At 41.9% G+C, this 19,148-nt stretch overlaps 1 protein-coding gene across 1 annotated transcript in view; it reads right to left on the reverse strand.

Moving 5' to 3' along the window:
• Positions 1-19,148, reverse strand: part of ANTXR1 (anthrax toxin receptor 1) — a 219,398-nt gene that overhangs the window by 99,928 nt on the left and 100,322 nt on the right. Inside the window, exons 11-12 of the mRNA XM_005867817.2 lie at positions 16,221-16,290; positions 14,652-14,730 (exon numbers count right to left, since the gene is read on the reverse strand). Of these exons, the coding sequence (XP_005867879.1) occupies positions 14,652-14,730; positions 16,221-16,290 (149 nt within the window). The remainder of the gene's footprint in view (positions 1-14,651; positions 14,731-16,220; positions 16,291-19,148) is intronic.

Raw genomic sequence — 19,148 nt, forward strand, 5'->3', positions numbered from 1 at the left:
TGATCAGCTCCTGCCCTGTCCGCCACTCTCCAAAGGAGAAAAGCCACAGTTCTTATTTTCTATTGTGGATAGGGGTGGGTGGGAAGTGGAGAGGAAGTGACTGATACGTGATGTTCAGCATGATTTCATTACTTTACTTTTGGTACAGTACAGAGTGATGGAGTTCTTATTTTCTATTGTGGATAGGGGTGGGAAGTGGAGCGGAAGTGACTCATACGTGATGTTCAGCATGCATTTCATTACTTTACTTTTGGTACAGTACAGAGTGATGGGAGAGATTTCACTGAATTTAAGATGCATCCATTGTAGTACACCTCATTATGAGCCACTAGGAACAAACACTGTCAATTAAGTTATGCTACATTATTGATTATATGAAACATATATTTCAGTGGTTAAAATGTGAAAAAAGTGTGCCTTAGATTGATGAAATAATGGTATTTTTTTCATTAACCTTATAATTGCATAACCCCCATTTAATTCAAACAAAAATTCTGGACCCTACCTAGAACATTTTGCTGTAGGCTTATTGTGTGGCCACTAGATCACGTGTAATTACATTATCCAAATATATTTTATTAAATTTTTGGCTGCTTGATCTATTAATTACTGAGAAAACTGTACTTAAATCTTCTCCTGTAATGGTGGATTCATCAATTTCTCTTCATGGTTTTGGCAATATTTGCTTCATATATGCTGAGGATATGTCATTAAATGCAGACTAGAATTATAACTTCTAGGTTAACTGCTCCTTTTAACATTGTGTAATGGTCTTCTTTATACCAATAATGGTTTTGTTCAACCATAAAGTATATTTTACCTGATATTAATATAGCTACACTAGTTTTATTTTGGTATTTGCCTGACATAATTTTTCTCATACTTTTATTTTCAACCTTTCTATGTTTTTATATTTTTGAATGTATATGTATTGTAAATAGCATATAGTGGCTGTTGTTTTTTTTAAACACAATTTGCTATTCTGTGTTTTTTAACTGCTGAGTTTGATCCATTACATTTATCTTGGTTATGGATTATTTGGATTTAACTTTTATTTCTAAAAATAAATATTACCATCTCACTATGTGCTTATCACAGCGTTTTCTGAGGCATAGATTCAGAAAAATTGTTTTTGTTTTTGTTCTCACTTACTCTCAAAACAAGGAAATTTCAAACTTAGGGGAAACATTCTTTAAAATACTTAGCGATTAAAATACTGAAAGTCAATTGCTCAAACATCCAAGAAAAACAAATCAGCACGAATCCTCCAAAACATATTTGAAAAGATATTTTTTATGCATACAAGGGTTATCAAAATAGAGATGTTGGCAAACTATTGATATTTCAGTTTATAAACAACATCTGAGAGCTGAGTTTTGCATTTTGATATTCCCGTGGTCTTTTGCTTTTCCTAATGACAGTACAAAAAACCACAGGTCATCTTGTTAAAATAATAATAAAAAAATACTAGAACATTGTAAAAAGACCTTGAATTTGGATGACTCTACTGAGATCAGCTAATAAATAGGCGAGAATGATTTGTGAGTGGTATAACAATTGTTTGTAAACGGAAGGTTGTGCTTTGAGGTTACTTGACAACAAATTGTTCTCAGGAGGAGTTTTAAGCACCCTCTGGTCTGAAATATCATCTCCTTTGTATTAGGTGGAGGTTGGCCAATCTGAATCTCACTAAGAGAAGCCGTCTCCAGTGTTCCCAACAAAAGGTTCTCATATTTATTTTCAAAACATCAAAGGTAAACTCATTTGTTACACTCTATAGGATGGATCGTGTTTGCCTTACTCCTTCACTAGCATACTTTTTGTTCTAGAATTACAGACTTTCAGCATAGGAAGGAGTCTGAAAGCTTTTCTAGTTCAATTGCCTATCTGATGCATGAATGGTGTTTACATAATTCTGCCAAATTGTCAAGTTGCCTGTGCTTGAATACAACCATACCAGGGAGCTCCCTCCCTCCCGGAACCATTTAGAAAGACTAAAATCTGAGCCACAAGCTGTGTCTATTGGCCTATTCTACTCCTTGGATGTATACAGTAAAAGCAGATGTACAAGTTTCAGGGTAGCCTTTCAAACATTGAAAATGGCCACTAAGTCTTTCCTCATGCCTCCAGGCTAGAGTTCCACTTCTATAAAATATTCTATATAATTGACCATATTTGGCATTATTTTTCAATTATTCAGTTTCTCTCGGCTCTCTCTGATGTGTTCTTTTATTTAATACAATATTTGAGTGGATATTTGGCTTCACCAAGGTGAGAGGTTCCATGACTTCTTTAGACTGAGACACCAACTGCTGTTAATTCAACCAGAAGTCCGCGTCTCTTTGGGAAACACATTATTGAACTGATTCTTACAGAGCCCACACCATCCATGCAAGGAGACTTACACTGAGTACTTACTATGTACCAGGCCTTGTGCCAACTATTTAAAGACCAGGATTTTAGCCACATTGATCTGATCCCAAAGCTCATGTTTGTTCCCACTTTTCTTCTCCAACTAAGTCTTTCCCCTGTGCTTTGCTAAGCTACATCTTTCAAAGGACATATCACCTATAATTATAGCAATAATAAAGGCCATCCTTTTTTGAGGGCTGAGTATGAAATATTGATGAGTCACTTGTAGCCCTAGGGTTGTGGATTGGTCACATTTGGTGCAAAGTTCCCGTCAGCCCCCAAAATGTAAAAGCACACTGGAGCCTATTCCCCTTCCATGACCAAATTTATAAATCAGTGGTATCCAAATTAATGCTAGTTTGTTAATATACTTGGAACATACAAGTGCCAGATTCATCTTCCTAAAAGTTTTCTTTGTGCTTTCTTTGAATGGCTTCCCATCACCCAAACTCCATCTTCTGTCATTCAAATCCTCTGCAAGGTCAGCCTCCTATTTCCCCTCCATTCCAGTCTCCCCCTACTCTTCCAGGCCATGTGAAAAACGGACAGGTGGGCATGGGAGCAAGTCGGCCAGGAAGTGGGATAATGTTAGGGTGAAGGAATCTAGAGGGGAAAGTCAGGGTGTGGGCCCTGGTCCTGTCCTCCTAGATTAGTTATTGGGAAGGGGCTTGTCTTCTCCAAGGGTCGTTTCTTAGAATTGCACCAGCAGTTGAGGGAGGGTCTTTTTGGGGAAGACTTTTTGGGCTGAGCAAATCATGAGCTGCTCATGTTATTCCTGAATGTCCAGAATGATTCGTCCAGCTCCCCTTGCAAGAAGGTGAACACCTTCTTGGGTAACTGGGAAGTAATCCACTGGACCATTAAAGGGACAGTCCTGAGAATGCACTTGCTTGTGTCAATTTACTTATCCAAAGGCTTGTGTGGAAGCTTGTGAATCTGGAACAGATAGGGGAATTTCTGGATGCCTGTGTGATATTTGTCTTTTATACCCCAAAGTGTATAATATTTACTTCTTGGAGTATACATCCTGCCTTGTAAGCTATGCTGTAGGGTTCTGGAGGTCAAGGCCTAGCTATTTTTTGAGTTCCTAACACTTTGCCCATAGTCCTATTTAAATACATGTTGGTTTTGCTCTTTGGCCCCATTTGCTAGCAGCAACCTCTTCCCTATACTTCTTTCCTTAATGAAGAGACTCACATGCTTATAGCTGTTGGCATGAATTATCCATCCCAAAGATAGCTACCTATTTTGATTGATGGACTGTTTTGCTGACCTTGGAAGAGAAATAGAAGAAAAATGTCTTCTCTGATTTCTACTTTTTCTGAAAAGCATGCAATAATTTTTTATTATGTTGGAAGGCAAGATTGCCACCTCTCAGCACAGGCTACTGGATTCACTCCCTAACAGGCTGGTGAAATTCAAGAAATTTTGGCAAGGGCAGGCATGCCAACTCTCTGTTTACCTAGATAGCCTTATGACTACAAAACTGGGCTGGGTTTGTATTTTTCTAGGTTTATTTCAAAACAATCAGTAACAGAATTTAACTGGCTTACAAAGCAGACCCAGGAAGTTGCCTAGGACAGAAGTTTGCAGACAGTTCTGGGATATGTCCCTGCCCTCCCTTTGCAGTCTGTCTTAGCTGCAGCCACTGTAACCTCCATCTCTGGGCTCCAGAACACCCCCTTCTGAGCCAGCCCTGATCAAGGCAGTTCATGGCCCCTCAGCCTTGGCTGGCCACAGTAGTAGAACTTCCACAGCCTAAGTTTCTAGTAGTCCAGGGTGAGCTCAGGCCATGACATTGTTCCCCAAGCTTTTCTGAGGTTACCTAGATTCTTTTATTTATTTATTTATTTTTTTAGACAAAAGATGTTTATTTCCTGAATGAGGAGAAATTGTAAGTTATCATCAAAACTGCATTATGTTTACATTAAATATTAAAGAAATTCCAAAACATGGTAGATAAAGAAGGCTTTTCCAACTGATCCCAATTGTTTTGTCTCTGATCCCTGCTGTTGCCAAATCCAACCAATTACAGCCAAAGTGGCCCAGAACATGCCTTTACCCAGGCCATACCCTTAGCTAACCCCAGTACTTTCTCCATGACCCAGTTCACTCATCATGTCCTTTGTGAACTCTTCTTTGATTCCCCAGACACTCCACTTCCTGGTATCACTGGGCTGGGCATTGTTCATTTCTCTATTAAAGCACTTGCCGCATTAAATTACAAATCCTTGGAGTACTTCTTTGTTTCCCATGTATTTATATCTTTGTGTTCCCTGGACTTAGCAAAATGAGTAACTTAGATTCTGTATAAGTTTCTATGGTTCTACCTAGTATCCGGCCTTGTGCTGTAGATTTTCATATACAAGGGGCCTGCCCTGAATCTTGACCCAGTTGAGTGGGCTATTTGCAGACCCCCTTCTCCAGGTATGCACCCCTGACAAGGGTATGCTGCTACAGGAGCTGGTGCTGCTCTGCAGAGGTTTCTGACTACTGCCCTGCCTGGGATCACTGGCTGTCATTTCCCAATTGGGAGATTTTTTTTCTTCTTAAATTATGCGCAAGCTCCCCATGCTTCTTGTATGTGCATATTGGATTATTGACCATCTTCTCTGGAAGCCTCTACTTCAACCAACTCAGTGTGTTTTAATCTTACCTCATCCTGGCTTTCTTCTCCTCCTACCAGCAAGTGCCATCATGGTCTCAGTATGATCCTTGAATAAGTCTATTCCTTCATTCTCTCAGTCAGCAGCTATCTACTAACTACAATGCACAGGCATTGTGCCAGGTGCTGGGTTGCAATGGTAAACATGATGCAGCCTTTGTTTTTCCTCCAGAAGCATGTGGGCTACACTGTACATGAGAGGCAATTGATCTTTCCATTGTCTGTGCTTTCTTTTCTTTTTTTAAAAATATATTTTCATTGATTTTTTACAGAAAGGAAGAGAGAAGAATAGAGAGAGAGTTAGAAACATCGATGAGAGAGAAACATCAATCAGCTGCCTCCTGCACACCCCCACTGGGGATGTGCCCGCAACCAAGGCACATGCCCTTGACCGGAATCGAACCTGGGACCCTTCAGTCCACAAGCCGATGCTCTATCCACTGAGCAAAACCAGTCAGGGCTGTCTATGCTTTCTTTACACCGTCTCCAGCTGTTTCCAAACTCATAACCTACCTCTGCATGGCAGCTGGAGACCCACATTCTTGTGAGACATTGGGAACTATGACGCCTTAAAAACAATACAGATGATACTCGGGCTCACTCTTCCAGAAACAATGAGTGGAGGAAGGGAAGGAACGACTTGGATTATGGAAATGAGGCATTTGGAGAGAAAGTTTTGCAGTCTTTGTCTGGCAACACAAAAAGAGAAGGTCCCTAGACTGGAAATATGGGCCAAAATTATTTTTTTAGGCAAATTCCTAGTTTTATAGCAGAAAATATGATCCAAAAGTAAGAATATAAAAGAGAGGTTTCTGATTTTAGAATCTTGGAATTCTTAAATGAATGGAATTAGGAATAAATCAAGAGAGAAAATTCATTTTTCTTAAATAGATTTTAATAATTTTTTTCTAAACTTGGGAGGACAATTAGAGTCAGGTAAGTAGAATGATAAGAGATCTGAATGTTTATGACTTACTTGGCAAACTTACTAAAGAGCAAAATCCTGGGCTCCCTACCCAAAAAATTCTGATTCATTTGGGTTTTGCAATCTTGGTACTATTGACATTTTGGACTAGATAATTCTTTGTAATGTGTGTGTGTGTGTGTGTGTGTGGTGGTAGGGGATTCTTCCTTGTACATTATATGTTTTCTCTCTTTCTCTCTCAAAAATCTATAGAAAAATACCACTAGCTCAGGAAAAGAATAGTCTGAATTCATAAAAACTTGAAGGATAAAATGGTTTAAAAATCCTTGGTAAAATAGTTGGCACCATGTTCATCCCCATAGAAATCAAATCATACTCCAAAACCACAGTGAGTTGTGGCTCCTTCAGGGCACAACAGAGGACTGTCTTCTCTGAGGCTGCGCTCTCATCTGCCTGACACGGTGCCTCCTCTGATAAAATGCCCACAAATGTTCTGGGCATGATATAATACTTTAAATAACAATAGAAAATTTCCATGTGGTATCAACGCATCAACTTTAGTAAACACTTGTTTTAATTCAGTCATATAAATAGTCTAAATATTCTCCTATGTTGCTCTTTACTTTATTCATTAACTGAGAAAACCTTTTTTCAAAACAGTGAAGAGGGAGGTGGGTTGGGCGACTGGGTGAGAGAGGTGAAGGGATTAGAAGTACAGACTAGCACTTACAAATAGTCATGGGGATGTACAGTTCAGCATAGGGAATATAGTCAATAATATTGTAATAACTATGTATGGTGCCCCTAGACTTATGGAGGGGGGGGGTCACTTTTTAAGTGTCTAACCACTATACTATACACCTGAAACTAATGTAATATTGAACTTCAAGTATAATTGGAAAAAAAATAGTGAAGAAACTGCTATCTAATCCCAGTTGGCTTATCACCAGACCTAATTTATCGTGCTATTTTCCTCTGCTATCCTACAGGCAACATCTTCAAAGTTTCCCCTAGGCTGTTCCTAGCCTTACAGTGGACTCAAAAGGAAGCTTACCTCTCAATCAGGGAAACACTGCCTGTTTATAATCTAGATTAGTAAATAGCAAAGCTTTTCATGAGACAGGCCATTCGACTTTTACTTGGCAAGAAAGGAGAATGTCGATATACTAATGAAGAGCTGTCATTCTTCGAAAGACTACCATATAGTTCCAGTCCCTTCTATACTTTACCTTTCATCTTTGCAAAGATCATATAAGACAGGCTCTGAGATAGACTCAGGTTAACTTGGCCAAGATCACCCTGAAAAGAGGAGGGACTAGCATTTGAAATTAGAATATTTGACTCAATATCCTATTTTCTTAATTCCTTCCTTATGCTATAATTATAGGGCAGTTCTTGTTTTGGTGCTCAGGGCTGAGATGGTTACATTTTTATTTTCGTTCAAAAAGAGTTTCTATGAATAGTGACTTTACATGGGTTCACTCAAATTTATTGGATCTTGTTACTGCTTGTAGCCAGGCTGCTTTGCATATAAGTTAGGGGAGAAAGAGAAGTTTCCTCACTGATTTACTGTTGACTTTAGACCCTCATGATTAACTTTAGATTTCTTTCCTTTCTTCAAAGATGGTGGTTCCCAAACCTGGAAACCAATACAAATCAAATCCTGATCACAGTTAACAGGGAGGTGCATCGGCTGGGCCTCATTGTTACTTATGGGGGGTGATCAAAGATGTGATGTGCACATCTTAGGAGAGTGGTTGTTAACCTGAGAAATGGTCCCAGATGAGAAGGCACCAGAGATTGGTACCAAACGAGAGGAAAAGAAAAAAGGACTCATGGACCCTGGAAGGGATGCTCATGAACACACCCAGTCCTTGCTCAGGTTGGTTTCTCTTCAGGGGAGGGCCTCCTCCCACTTCTCCACCTGTAATTACTGCTTTTCAGATCACTACTTGGGTTTTATCTCCTCCAGGAAGCCCCGTGACTTCCTGCATTCACTCCTCCTTCCCTTCTCTGAAATGCTATCGCATTTACGCCTGGGTCGCACAGTCTTGTGCTTTATGTTTTAAAATATATTTTTATTGATTTCAGAGAGGAAGAAAGAGGGAGAGAGAGATAGAAACATCCATGATGAGAGAGAATCATTGATCAGCTGCCTCCTGCAAGTCCCCCACTGGGGATCGTGCCCACAACCCGGGCATGTGCCCTTGACCGGAATTGAACCTGGGACCTTTCAGTTCACAGGCCGACGCTCTATCCACTGAGCCAAACTGGCTAGGGCTGCTTTATGTTTTTTATAGGATTGTTGGGCTCTCTTCTCCAACTGGATTTTAAGCGCCTTAAGGATAGTGACTTATAAAATGTAGTAAATAGAGCACCGATACACGGTAGGAGTTTGAGAAATCCTTGTTGAATGATTCCCTGATTTTTGTACACTTTGGGTGGGAAATGATAGAATTTAAAGTTTTTACCTAAAAGAAGACAACCTTTCATGAAAATTCTTTAAAGCACGAAATTTGCTTGCTTTGTTCTTAAAAGGAAAAACGTTTTTTTGATATTTCCCTTAAAATGGCACCATAATAATGATCTTTCTCACCCATTGCTAGAGGCTGGGAAGAATAAGGGGCCAGTTAAGACTATGGAGATAGCCGGTTTGGCTCAGTGGATAGAGTGTTGGCCTGAGGTCTGAAGGATCCCCAGTTCGATTCCAGTCAAGGGCAGAAACCTGGGTTGCAAGGGCGCATGCTAGAGGCAACCAATCGATGTGTCTCTATCGCATTGATGTTTCTCTCTGTCTCTCCCCCTCCCTTCCACTCTCTCTAAAAATCAATGGGAAAAAGTCCTTGAGTGAGGATTATAAAAAGAGAAAAAGAAAAAAAAAGAAAGAAAGAAAGAGAAAAGACTAGGGAGGTGGGAGGCATTTAAATATGCTGGAAGAGAGGACTTTGGCTGTTTGACCACTTTCTATAGTCATGGAGCTCACCACAGTTTACCATTTGTATAGGAATCTTTTAGCTCTTGGATGGAAAAATCTTTTTTCCTGTAAAACTTCACGGAATTTCTGCTCCTGGCAGGGGCAACAGTTATTCGTTCTGAATCTTGAAAACTTACGACATGGTTGTCCAAATGGGCACCAAATAAAGCGAGGAAAGAAAAGGCTCGACTACATATTTTAAAATTACCTTTGGTTCCAGTTGATGGACTGGGCAGGCTGCAACTGGCATTGACAAAACTAACCCTTTACTCAGACCCAGGGGATCTTTTTTGATCTAAAAACCTGTCCTCCAAACCAGCTGCTGCCCAAGAACCAAACGCAAGTCCAAGACCTCGCTTCACATTCTGGATGACCACACATCCCACCTGCTTCTCTGTTTAGCCCAGTGATGGCTTCAGTTTTTTTTTTATTTGAGCTTCTGTGCAGGGCCCTGCTGGAGCTTTATGTTTGGATATAGGTCCCTCTGTTGGGTGAATTTGGACATCGTGTCTGTTCCCTTTAGTCACCTGGGGTTGGTTGAGTGACAAACATGTACTTCTAAGGATACATCTTATCTCAGAAGAGTTCCTTTGTTATAACGGGACTCTGAAGTGAGGAGCTAATTCTTTGGGAAGGATCTCCAACCAGTTCAGTAATTTTGACTAAGCTTCTACTATGATAATAGCTAATATTTATTGAGCTCTTACTACCTGCCAGGCCTTCTGCCAAGAACTTTACACATGTTATTTCATTTCATATTGAGAACTGCTAAGAGGTGTAGAGTATTATTATTCAAATTTTACAGATGAGAAAATTGAGGCACAAAGGGGCTAACACAACTTGGTCAAGGCCATGCAACTAGTCAACAGCAAAACTGATCTCCAGACTTTCCCCCTCGACACCAAATCTTCTCCTTCAATCTTCCTCCTGTCAGCTGAGGGCAATTCCATCCTTTCAGTTACTTAGGCCAAAACGCTTGGGGGCCATTCTTTTTTTACTTAATCCTCAACCAAGAATATGCTTTTACTGATGAGAGAGAGAGAGAGAGAGAGAGAGAGAGAGAGAGAGAGAGAAACATCGATGTGAGAGAAACATAGATCAGTTGCCTCCCGTATGCACTCTGACTGGGGACTGAACCTGCAATCTAGGTATGTGCCCTGACTAGGAATTGAACTTGCAACTCTTTTGGTGTATGGTACAAGGCTCCAATCAACTGAGCCACCTGGCCAGGGCTTTTAAAAAATTAATTTATTTATTTATTGAGTTTATTGGGGTGACATTGATTAACAAAACCTTGCAGGTTTCAAGTGTACAACTCAACAAAACATCATCTGCACACTGCATCCTGTGCCCATTGCCTGAAATAAAGCCCCTTTCTGTCCTCACTTATCCATCCCCCTTTGCTCTCTTCTACCTCTCCCCACCCCCTTTCCCCTATAGCTATCACCATCTCTCTCTGTGTGTATCTATCTATCTATCTATCTATCTATCATCATCATCATCATCATCATCATCATCTATCTGGCTATTGTCTATCTATCTGTCTATTTTTTTTGCTTAATCCATTCACCTTTTTTTACCCAGCGTCCCAACTTTCCTCCCCTCTGATAGCTGTCAGTCTGTTCTATATATCTATGCTTTTGTTTTTATTTTGTTTGTTAAATTATTTCATTCATTAAATTCTACATATAAGTGAGATGATATGGTATTTGTCTCTCTCTGACTGGCTTATTTCACTAAGAATAACATTCTCCAGGTCCATCCATGCTGTTGCAAAAGGTAGAATTTTAATCTTTTTTATGGCTAAGTAGTATTCCATTGTGTAAATGTACTGTGGCTTTTTTATCCACTCATCTACTGATGGGCATTTGGGCTGTTTCTAGATCTTGGCTATTGTAAATACCACTGCAATGAACACAGGGGTGCATATATTCTTTCAAATTAGCGTTTCAGGTTTCTTTGAATATATTCCTAGAAGTGGAATCATGGGGTCAAAATACAGTTCCACTTTTAATTGTTTTGAGGAAACTCCATACCGTTACCCACAATGCCTGCACCAGTCTGCATTCCCATCAACAGTGCATGAGGGTTCCCTTTTCTCTACAACCTTGCCAGCACTGTTGTTTGTTGCTTTATTGATGATAGCCATTCTGTCAGGTGTGAAGTGATATCTCATCGTGGTTTTAATTTGCATCTCTGATGATTAGTGACTTTGAGCATTTTTTCATGTCTCTTGGCCATCTGTATGTCCTCTTTGGAGAAGTGTCTATTCAGATCCTTTGCCCATTTTTTAAATTGGATTGTTTGTCTTCCTTTTGTTGAGTTGTATAAGTTCTTTATATATTTTGGAAATTAACCCCTTAACAGATGTATCATTGGCAAATATGTCCTCCCATATTTTCATTTTGTTGATGGTTTCTTTTGCTGTGCAGAGGCTTTTTAGTTTGATATAGTCCCACTTGTTTATTTTTCCCCCTTTATTTCTTATGCTGAATAAAAATGGTGAAGGCAGAAATCTTTGTCTTGTTCCTGTTCTTAAGAGAAACACTTTTAGTTTTTGCTCCTTGAGTATGATGTTGGCTATACCTTGAGGTATGATCCTTCTAGTTCCACTTTGCTGAGAGCTTTTATCATATATGGGTGCTGGATTTTATTAAATGCTTTTTCTGAATCTATTGATAGGATCATGTGATTTTTATCCTTCATTTTGTTTATGTGAAATACCACGTTTATTGATTTGTGACTATTGTATCAACCTTGTAACTGTGGAATAAATCCCACTTGGTCATGGTACATCTTTTAAATGTATTGGGGGATCCAGTTTGCTAACATTTTGTTGAAAATTTTAGCATCTATGTTCATCAGGGATATTGGACTATAATTTTCTTTCTTTGTAATGTCTTCATCTGGTTTTGGAATTGGGATAATTCTGGCCTCATAAAATGAGCTTGGGAGTCTTCCCTCCTCTTGAATTTTTTGGAATAGTTCGAAAAGGATAGGTGTTAGTTCTTCTTTGAATGTTTGGTAGAATTCACTTTGGGGCCATTCTTGATTCTTCTCACTTAAGCCCTACATCCAATGCTTTGGGAAATCCATTAGCTTTATCTTAAGAATATATCGGATGCTGACCTCTTCTCTTATCTCCTTTGCTCCCTCCTGAATCAAGCCAGCATCATCTCTGGCCTGAAATATTGCCATAACCCTCCTAACGAGTGACAGTCCTTCCATCCTTGTCTTCCCACAGGCTGGTCCAGCAGCCAGAGTGATCTTTCAAATATAAATCTGATCATGCTGTACCTCTGTACAAAAGCCAAAGTTCTCACCAGACCCTCCACTCTTTTACCTCCCTGTCACTGCTCTCCTCGCTTGCTCTCTTCCAGCGACTGATCACCGGCCTTCTTGCTCTTCCTAGAACATACCAGGTGTCTGGTCTTAGGGATCTAAGCACTGCGGCTTTCTAATTGATATGTTCTTCCCCCAGTAGTCTCACAGCCAACTTCAAAGTCTCTACTCAAATGCCACCTTCTCAATATATCTCTAATTACATTATACTCACTCAAGAAGTACCAAATCCTCTTACTCTGCTCTATTTTTTTGATAGAACATATTATCTTTTAACATAGTGTGTGATTCCTTTATTATGTTTCTTATTTATTATCTGCCTTCTTTCTCGTCACCCTCTCCACTAGGTTTCTGTCTGTTGTGTTCTCTGATGTATCCCAAGCACCCAGGGCAATGCCTAGCATATTGTGCATGATCAATGAATATTTGTTGAGTAAATGAACGAATGGACCTGGATCTCAAATCGTAGGGTGGCTATAACGTTGTTGTAGACATACAGCATTCTCAAATGAAAAAGGGAATAATGCAGAAGTGTTATGAGGTGGTGTTGATCAGAAAGCTTAGAGACATGCGCCCAGATGAAGATGTAAGGTGTAAGTGTACGCTGGAGTGAGTCAGGAAGGTACAGAGGGACTTTACTGGGAGTTCTTTTCATTTTGCAGTATATTAGTAAGGACACCCTTTCTTCTTGGCTTAGAGGCCCAGGACTTAAATCAGATTGATATTTACCATACTACAGGTTTGGTTGACATGTTTCCCCTTCTCATTTCCCTGCCCACGCAGCCTCAAGGTCATGGCTGTTTCTCTGGTATGATCAGACAAAATGAGAAATACAGGCCCACATTGTTGGATCATTTAGAGTAGGGAGGAATCTGGAATGAAGTTGTTAGATTTGGGGTATTTTAATCATTTCCTGCAAGTTGGCAGGTTCCAAAAGGGTCAATTTCTAAAAGAATCAGGCAGGGCACACTTGAAATTTCACTGCTTGTGCACACAGTTTTCATATTTGGTCTCCAGATTTGATGTTCTACTGACAGATCCTTGAGACGTAGACATTTCTCAGACACTTCTTTGTGACAACTCTAGTCCCTTTGGTCAAGTAAAACTTTTCTGTTGTCTATATCCATTGCACTGGCTTACACTGCTTTCAGGAAAACTGGTTTGCTCCTAACATAGGCTGAAAAGTGTGTGTGGGAGTGGGGAGGCACGGGTTGGAAGGGAGTGCTGTCTATCACGAGGCCTGGCTTCCTGCTCATTAACCTTGCCTGCTCTCTCTCCTACACCTGTGATGGTGTTAAGGACATGAACCCCAATTATTGAGGGGGTTCAAACATGTCCTTCAAAGGCCAGCCAGGAATTGATCAAAGCATCTGCCCAAGCTGACCAACAGGTCAAACTCATTCGTCTCAAAATGATCTGAAGGAAAAAGCACATTTGGCTGCAGAATCTGAATATTCAGACAAAGGTCATTTTGGAAATGCTCATGTCAGGGGCTGAGATCTGTATTCAAGCTGATCACACCCAGATTGTCATCTGATGGGCTGTACTCTTCAGACGCTGACAGTGGGCGGGAGCAACTACACAGGCCCAGGTGTTCCCAACCATAGCCTCGGGCCCAGCCCCAGACTGTTTCGATGGGTCTGGCATGAGGCCAGGGCAGCAATGCTTTTTAAAAGCTCTCCCAGTGACTTTATGTGTAGCCAGAAACCAAAGCTACCTGACAGGAGGATCCAGAGAAGGGGCATTGGAGGGGCTGGCAGGGAGGACGCAGTTCCGACTGCTGCCTCCCAATCCCTGTGGCATAGGGCCTCCTCCTTGCTCTTTCCTGCTTCATCAATTTTCCATTTTCTCCTGGATTGTTTCCATAACCATATAAACAAGCTGCAATTTCTCCCATTCTAAATAAAAGACTCTCTTTATACTCTTTATACATCTTTCTTCAGTTACTGCCCCTTTTCCTGTTCCCTTTTAGTGAAAAACTCCTTCAGACAAGCTTTCTGTATATGCTGTCCAATTTCTTTCTGTGCATTTTCTCCTAAACCCACTCCATCCAGACATCCCCCCTCACTACTGCACAGACACTGGCCTGTCTTGTCATCTGGTCATGCCAGTGCCTTCAGGTCTCACCCACAGTCACAGAAATGGGGAGCCTGGAGAAACCGGACACAGGGGTTCCTGACACACTCCGGGGTGCAGCACACCCCTCACCCAGCCCATAGCTGGCCTAGCAGTGTTGGGATGAAAACTCAGAGAACAGAATGCAAACCAGACAACTTTCCAGGGACATGAGAATGACAATGCAGCCTTTGGTAAAAGGACAGGTGATGACTTACACAGTGTGTGGTGGTGATGATGACAGAACTGGAGATGAAAGACAGGCCATCGTTCATGCTGACCTGGAGTGCGGCTTTCCTGCAAAGACAGCAAGGGAACCAGAGATACTCAGCATGGGGTGCAAGGGACCGAGAACTGGACACGTTGGCCCCCTATGGGCTCTGCTCGCAACTACTCTTTGGACTGTAGTCTCTTCCCCTGGGGCCTAAGCTGTCTCCTTTGTAAAATGTGGAGCATGGTCTCTAGGGCCGTTCCCACCTCTGAAACTCCAGGGAGATGTCAGGATACACTAATCATCTGGCTGCCATGTCAAGGCAGTGCATTCAGCCCTTGTTGCATTACAGCAAATTGCATTGAATGGTCAAAGCCTGCTTCCATTTAATTTACTTGTCTCATTGTAGCAAGATGAAGGATTCTTAAAAAATGGTCCAAATCAGTGGGGCTAAAGTGATCAATCTGTAAACCTAACGTTCTGTTGTTGTTATCTGGATTCTCAGCGATTTGATTCTGGTGGGGGCGGTTTTGTTACTACTAACACAGAAGCGCAGTAATAGGTGAACAAAGTTGCCTTCTACCTCCTCATCTATATGAGACTCACTGAATCAGGAGCTTGCATTTTGCAGGATGGGCACAGGGGTATTTGTGGAATCAACAGAATGAATGAATCACAGGCCAATGTTAGGCAACCAGAGTTGGAGCCTTACCATTTGAACAAATGATTGAAGGCAGAATTCAGATGAACCAGTTTAGCATTTCCCCCTTAAAGCCACCGTTCTGTCTTCAGCCTGTTACAGACACGTTCACGGAGAGGCTTTGTCTTCTCTCACAGACGTTGCTTCTCTGGTCCCCACAGATTTCTTTTCCTGTTCAGGGTGCTAATTCTCCTTCTTTCTCTAGTGACTATTTCCTAATCACATTTCACTAGCACTTATTATAATTGCACCATCACGGCATTTCCCCCATAAGTTAGTTCAGGGAGCCTCCGGCAGTTTGGGTGACTGCGCCTCTATGGACCGTACGCTCCACAGAGGCGTAGAGGAAGGAGCACGGAGCTTGGCCTTGGATGGTCTGAATCTGGGCCTTGACCATCTATGGACCCACCTAGCCTTTCTGAACTTCCTTATCTCTGCAGGGGTGATACTCAACTGGTAGGGCAATCACGATGATGGGGCAAAGTAATGTGTGTGAGAGCTTTCTGGAAGGCAGTTGTGATTAAGCCAGACAGACCTTGGTTGGAGCCCCAACTCTTTCATTTACTGCTGTGTGACCTTGGACAAGCTGCTTAAATTCTCTCAGACACCGATTCTACATCTGTAAAACTGGGAAGAGCTGAGCATCTTCAAGATGACAAGTATTTTGTCAGAAACTTGGGAAGATGGAATGAGACACCCTTTGTAAAACATTTATCCTGTTGCCTGGCTCACTGGAAGCATCGTTCATCATCATTACTTGGAGAGGTCTAGAGAAAGACCCCATTATAACAACGAAGATAGATACTTCTTTCTGTTCCCTTTGTCCCCTCTATCTCCTCTCTCCTCTCTGAGGTTTAGTTGCTGGTGGAGACTTACATGCCAACTTCTTTTAAGATGGGTGCTGGGCACAGCAAATAAGTATCTTCCACAGCAAAGGGCTTCTCATCTGTAAAAGGGAAGTCATTGGATTAAGAGGAGTGAGGCAAGTTTATAACTTTAAGTTCTGTGACTCCCAAGGACTATTAGCCAAGTCCTGGGAGACACTAGAAAAGCAATGACTCTATGAAATAGAAACTCATCTTGAGCTGTAAAATTCACTAGAGTGAACTCAAGGTCTCCTTCCTAAATATTAGTCTCTGACTCTGTATGTCCAGTCGAGTCAATCAATGAGCAAATAGAGACCAAGTTCTTAGCACAGACCAGGCATAACTGAAAAGAAATAAGAAAATATTAGACTGGTCCTAAGGGAGCTTTGGGTCCAAGTCTAGTTTGAGAGAAAAGCCATATTCATGGAGAAAGTGCACTGACAAACACAAAAGTGGCTAAGCCAGAATAGCATTTGGCTTCAGAAGACAGAGAGCTCCATTTAGTGGGTGACGTGGTGAGGTCATAGGGAACACAAAACTTGAGTTGTATTCTAGGGAGAGATAGGGAAGAGGCATTTCTGGTGGGAGGAATGACATGAGCAAAGGCAGAACAAATGAAAAGTATGTTCAAGGGTAGGCCATAAATAGGATTTTAAAAGATCTGTATAGGAAGAAGTTTGGTCCAAGTTGAGTTAGACAGGGATTTGGGCATAGATTTAATTGTAAGACGATACTCTACTATTGGCATTTCTTGTGAAATTGAAGTCTCTTAGTGACATTTGAATGTGGCTGACACTAAACACTCGCCCAAGTGGAAATTAGTAAGCCCCATGCCTTCCATGCCTGGATTTCAGGAGCAGACACACCTGGGATGGGAGTTAGAGGACATGTCTGAGTTCTAAGCACTATGTCCTCATGGAAGGAAGAAGAAGTGGTCAATTACAGTATCCCCCTGATGTCTAGGGAAATTATCAATATGAAAAGCTAGGGAAGTTATTCCATCTCATTTACTCATCCATCCATCCACCCCCCCCCATCCAACAAATATTTATTGAAGGACTACTATGGGCTAGAAATGCAGGCTTTTGAGGAGAGAAACACAGCCTCTGTTGTCATGGACTTTATAGAAGTTGCAGGGGAGATAGTTTTTAAACACATTCATTAAAAAAAATATATTTTTATTGATTTCAGAGAGGAAGGGAGAGGAAGAGAGAGATGGAAACATCAATGAAGAGAGAGAATCATTGATTGGCTGCCTCCTGCACGCCCCCCACTGGGGATCGAGCCCACAACCCGGGCATGTGCCCTCAACGACGGGAATCGCCGGGACCCTTCAGTCCACAGGCCGATGCTCTATCCACTGAGCCAAACAGGCTAGGGCTAAACACATTCATTTTTATTAAAAAATATTCTTTTGAATATTTACCATTAGCCAAACACTGTGCTAGGCCTCACACTGAACAAAAGAGATGAAGCATCTCACTCAAGGAGCTGACCTGCTGGTAATTACACGAATTAATATATATATATAATCTTAAAGCCTAAGCGACCATCTGACTGTTTGACCGTCTGACCAGTAGCTATGATGCGCAATGACGGCCAGGGGGCAGACACTCAACACAGGAGCTGCTGAGCTGTAGTGACTTGGCAGCTGCGGTTCTTGGGTGATGTACCTGGAACCAGAGAAGAGGGAGCCCTATTCTGATGTGCATGCCCCGAGAACTGCCCTCCCCTCTTGCAATCTGGGACCCCTCGGGGGATGGCGGAGAGCCGGTTTTGGCCCAATCCCCTTGGGCCAGGCTGAGGGACCCCACCCATGCACAAATGCACTGGGCCTCTAGTTTAATTATAATTGTGGTGATACCAAAGAAGAAGAAGGGGCTGGCTCTCATCTAGAAGGTCAGGAGCTGCCTCCCTGAGGAAAGGCTGTTGAGGCTGGAGGTCTGGGGGAGAGTAGATGGAGTGGGAGAGAGGCGGCACTGCAGAGATCCTGGGCAGAAAGGAGCCCAGGACTCCGGAGAGCTGAAAGAGGGCCAACAAGGCTGTGGCATTGAAGTGAGACGATGGTTCAACATGAGGCTAGAAAAGGCAGCAGGACCAAATGACTGAGGCCTTGTAGGCCATGGTGGGGCTTTGGGGATTTTTCCTATGAGAAATAGGAAGCTCTTGGAGGTTCCCCTCCAATTTGGAATCAACGATGGCAGATTCAGAATGTTGCCAGAATAGTGAGGGTATTTTGAATGAAATTATGAATCTTTTGACAGTGGCAGGTCACCCAGTGCCTGAACTGAGCATTATTATTTTCAAGACTAGAGGCCCGGTGCACGGATTTGTGCACATTAAAAGGAAATTAATTAGAAGAAATATGTTAGAGGCCGGGGAGGGACCGAGGGAGGTTGGCTCCAGGGTGTGTCCGGCCCGTCTTGCCCAGTCCTGATCAGTGGACCCCAGCAGCAAGCTAACCTACTGGTCAGAGTGTCTGCCCCCTGGTGGTCAGTGTGCATCATAGTGACTGGTCGAATGGTTGAATGGTCAGACACTTAGCATATTAGGCTTTTATTATATAGGGTGTTTTCTCGTCTATGATGTCAATAATGACAGTGATACTCCCTGGGCAGGCTGTGTGTACATGCTCTCTAAGTGCTTCGCATACATCACATAACCAAATTTAACCTGGAGTGTTATCAGGGAAAATGTTAGTCCCTTCATTTTAAAGGCAGGAAACTGACATAGGAAGAAACGTGCCCAATGTTACAAAGGGGAGCGTGGATCCATATCCAGGCAGTCCGATTGCCACTGCTTGATAAGAGCCATGCTTTATCTCCTTCACGGTGACCTTGTGAACTAAGACAGGGTTCATTAGGCTCATTTTCCAGTTGCAAAATGGAGGCTCAGAGAGGCAACCCCGACCCAGGGAAGCACAGCAAGTCAGAGGCAA

This window comes from Myotis brandtii, unplaced genomic scaffold, assembly GCF_000412655.1.
Source record: "Myotis brandtii unplaced genomic scaffold, ASM41265v1 scaffold251, whole genome shotgun sequence".
Classification (NCBI taxonomy): domain Eukaryota; kingdom Metazoa; phylum Chordata; class Mammalia; order Chiroptera; family Vespertilionidae; genus Myotis; species Myotis brandtii.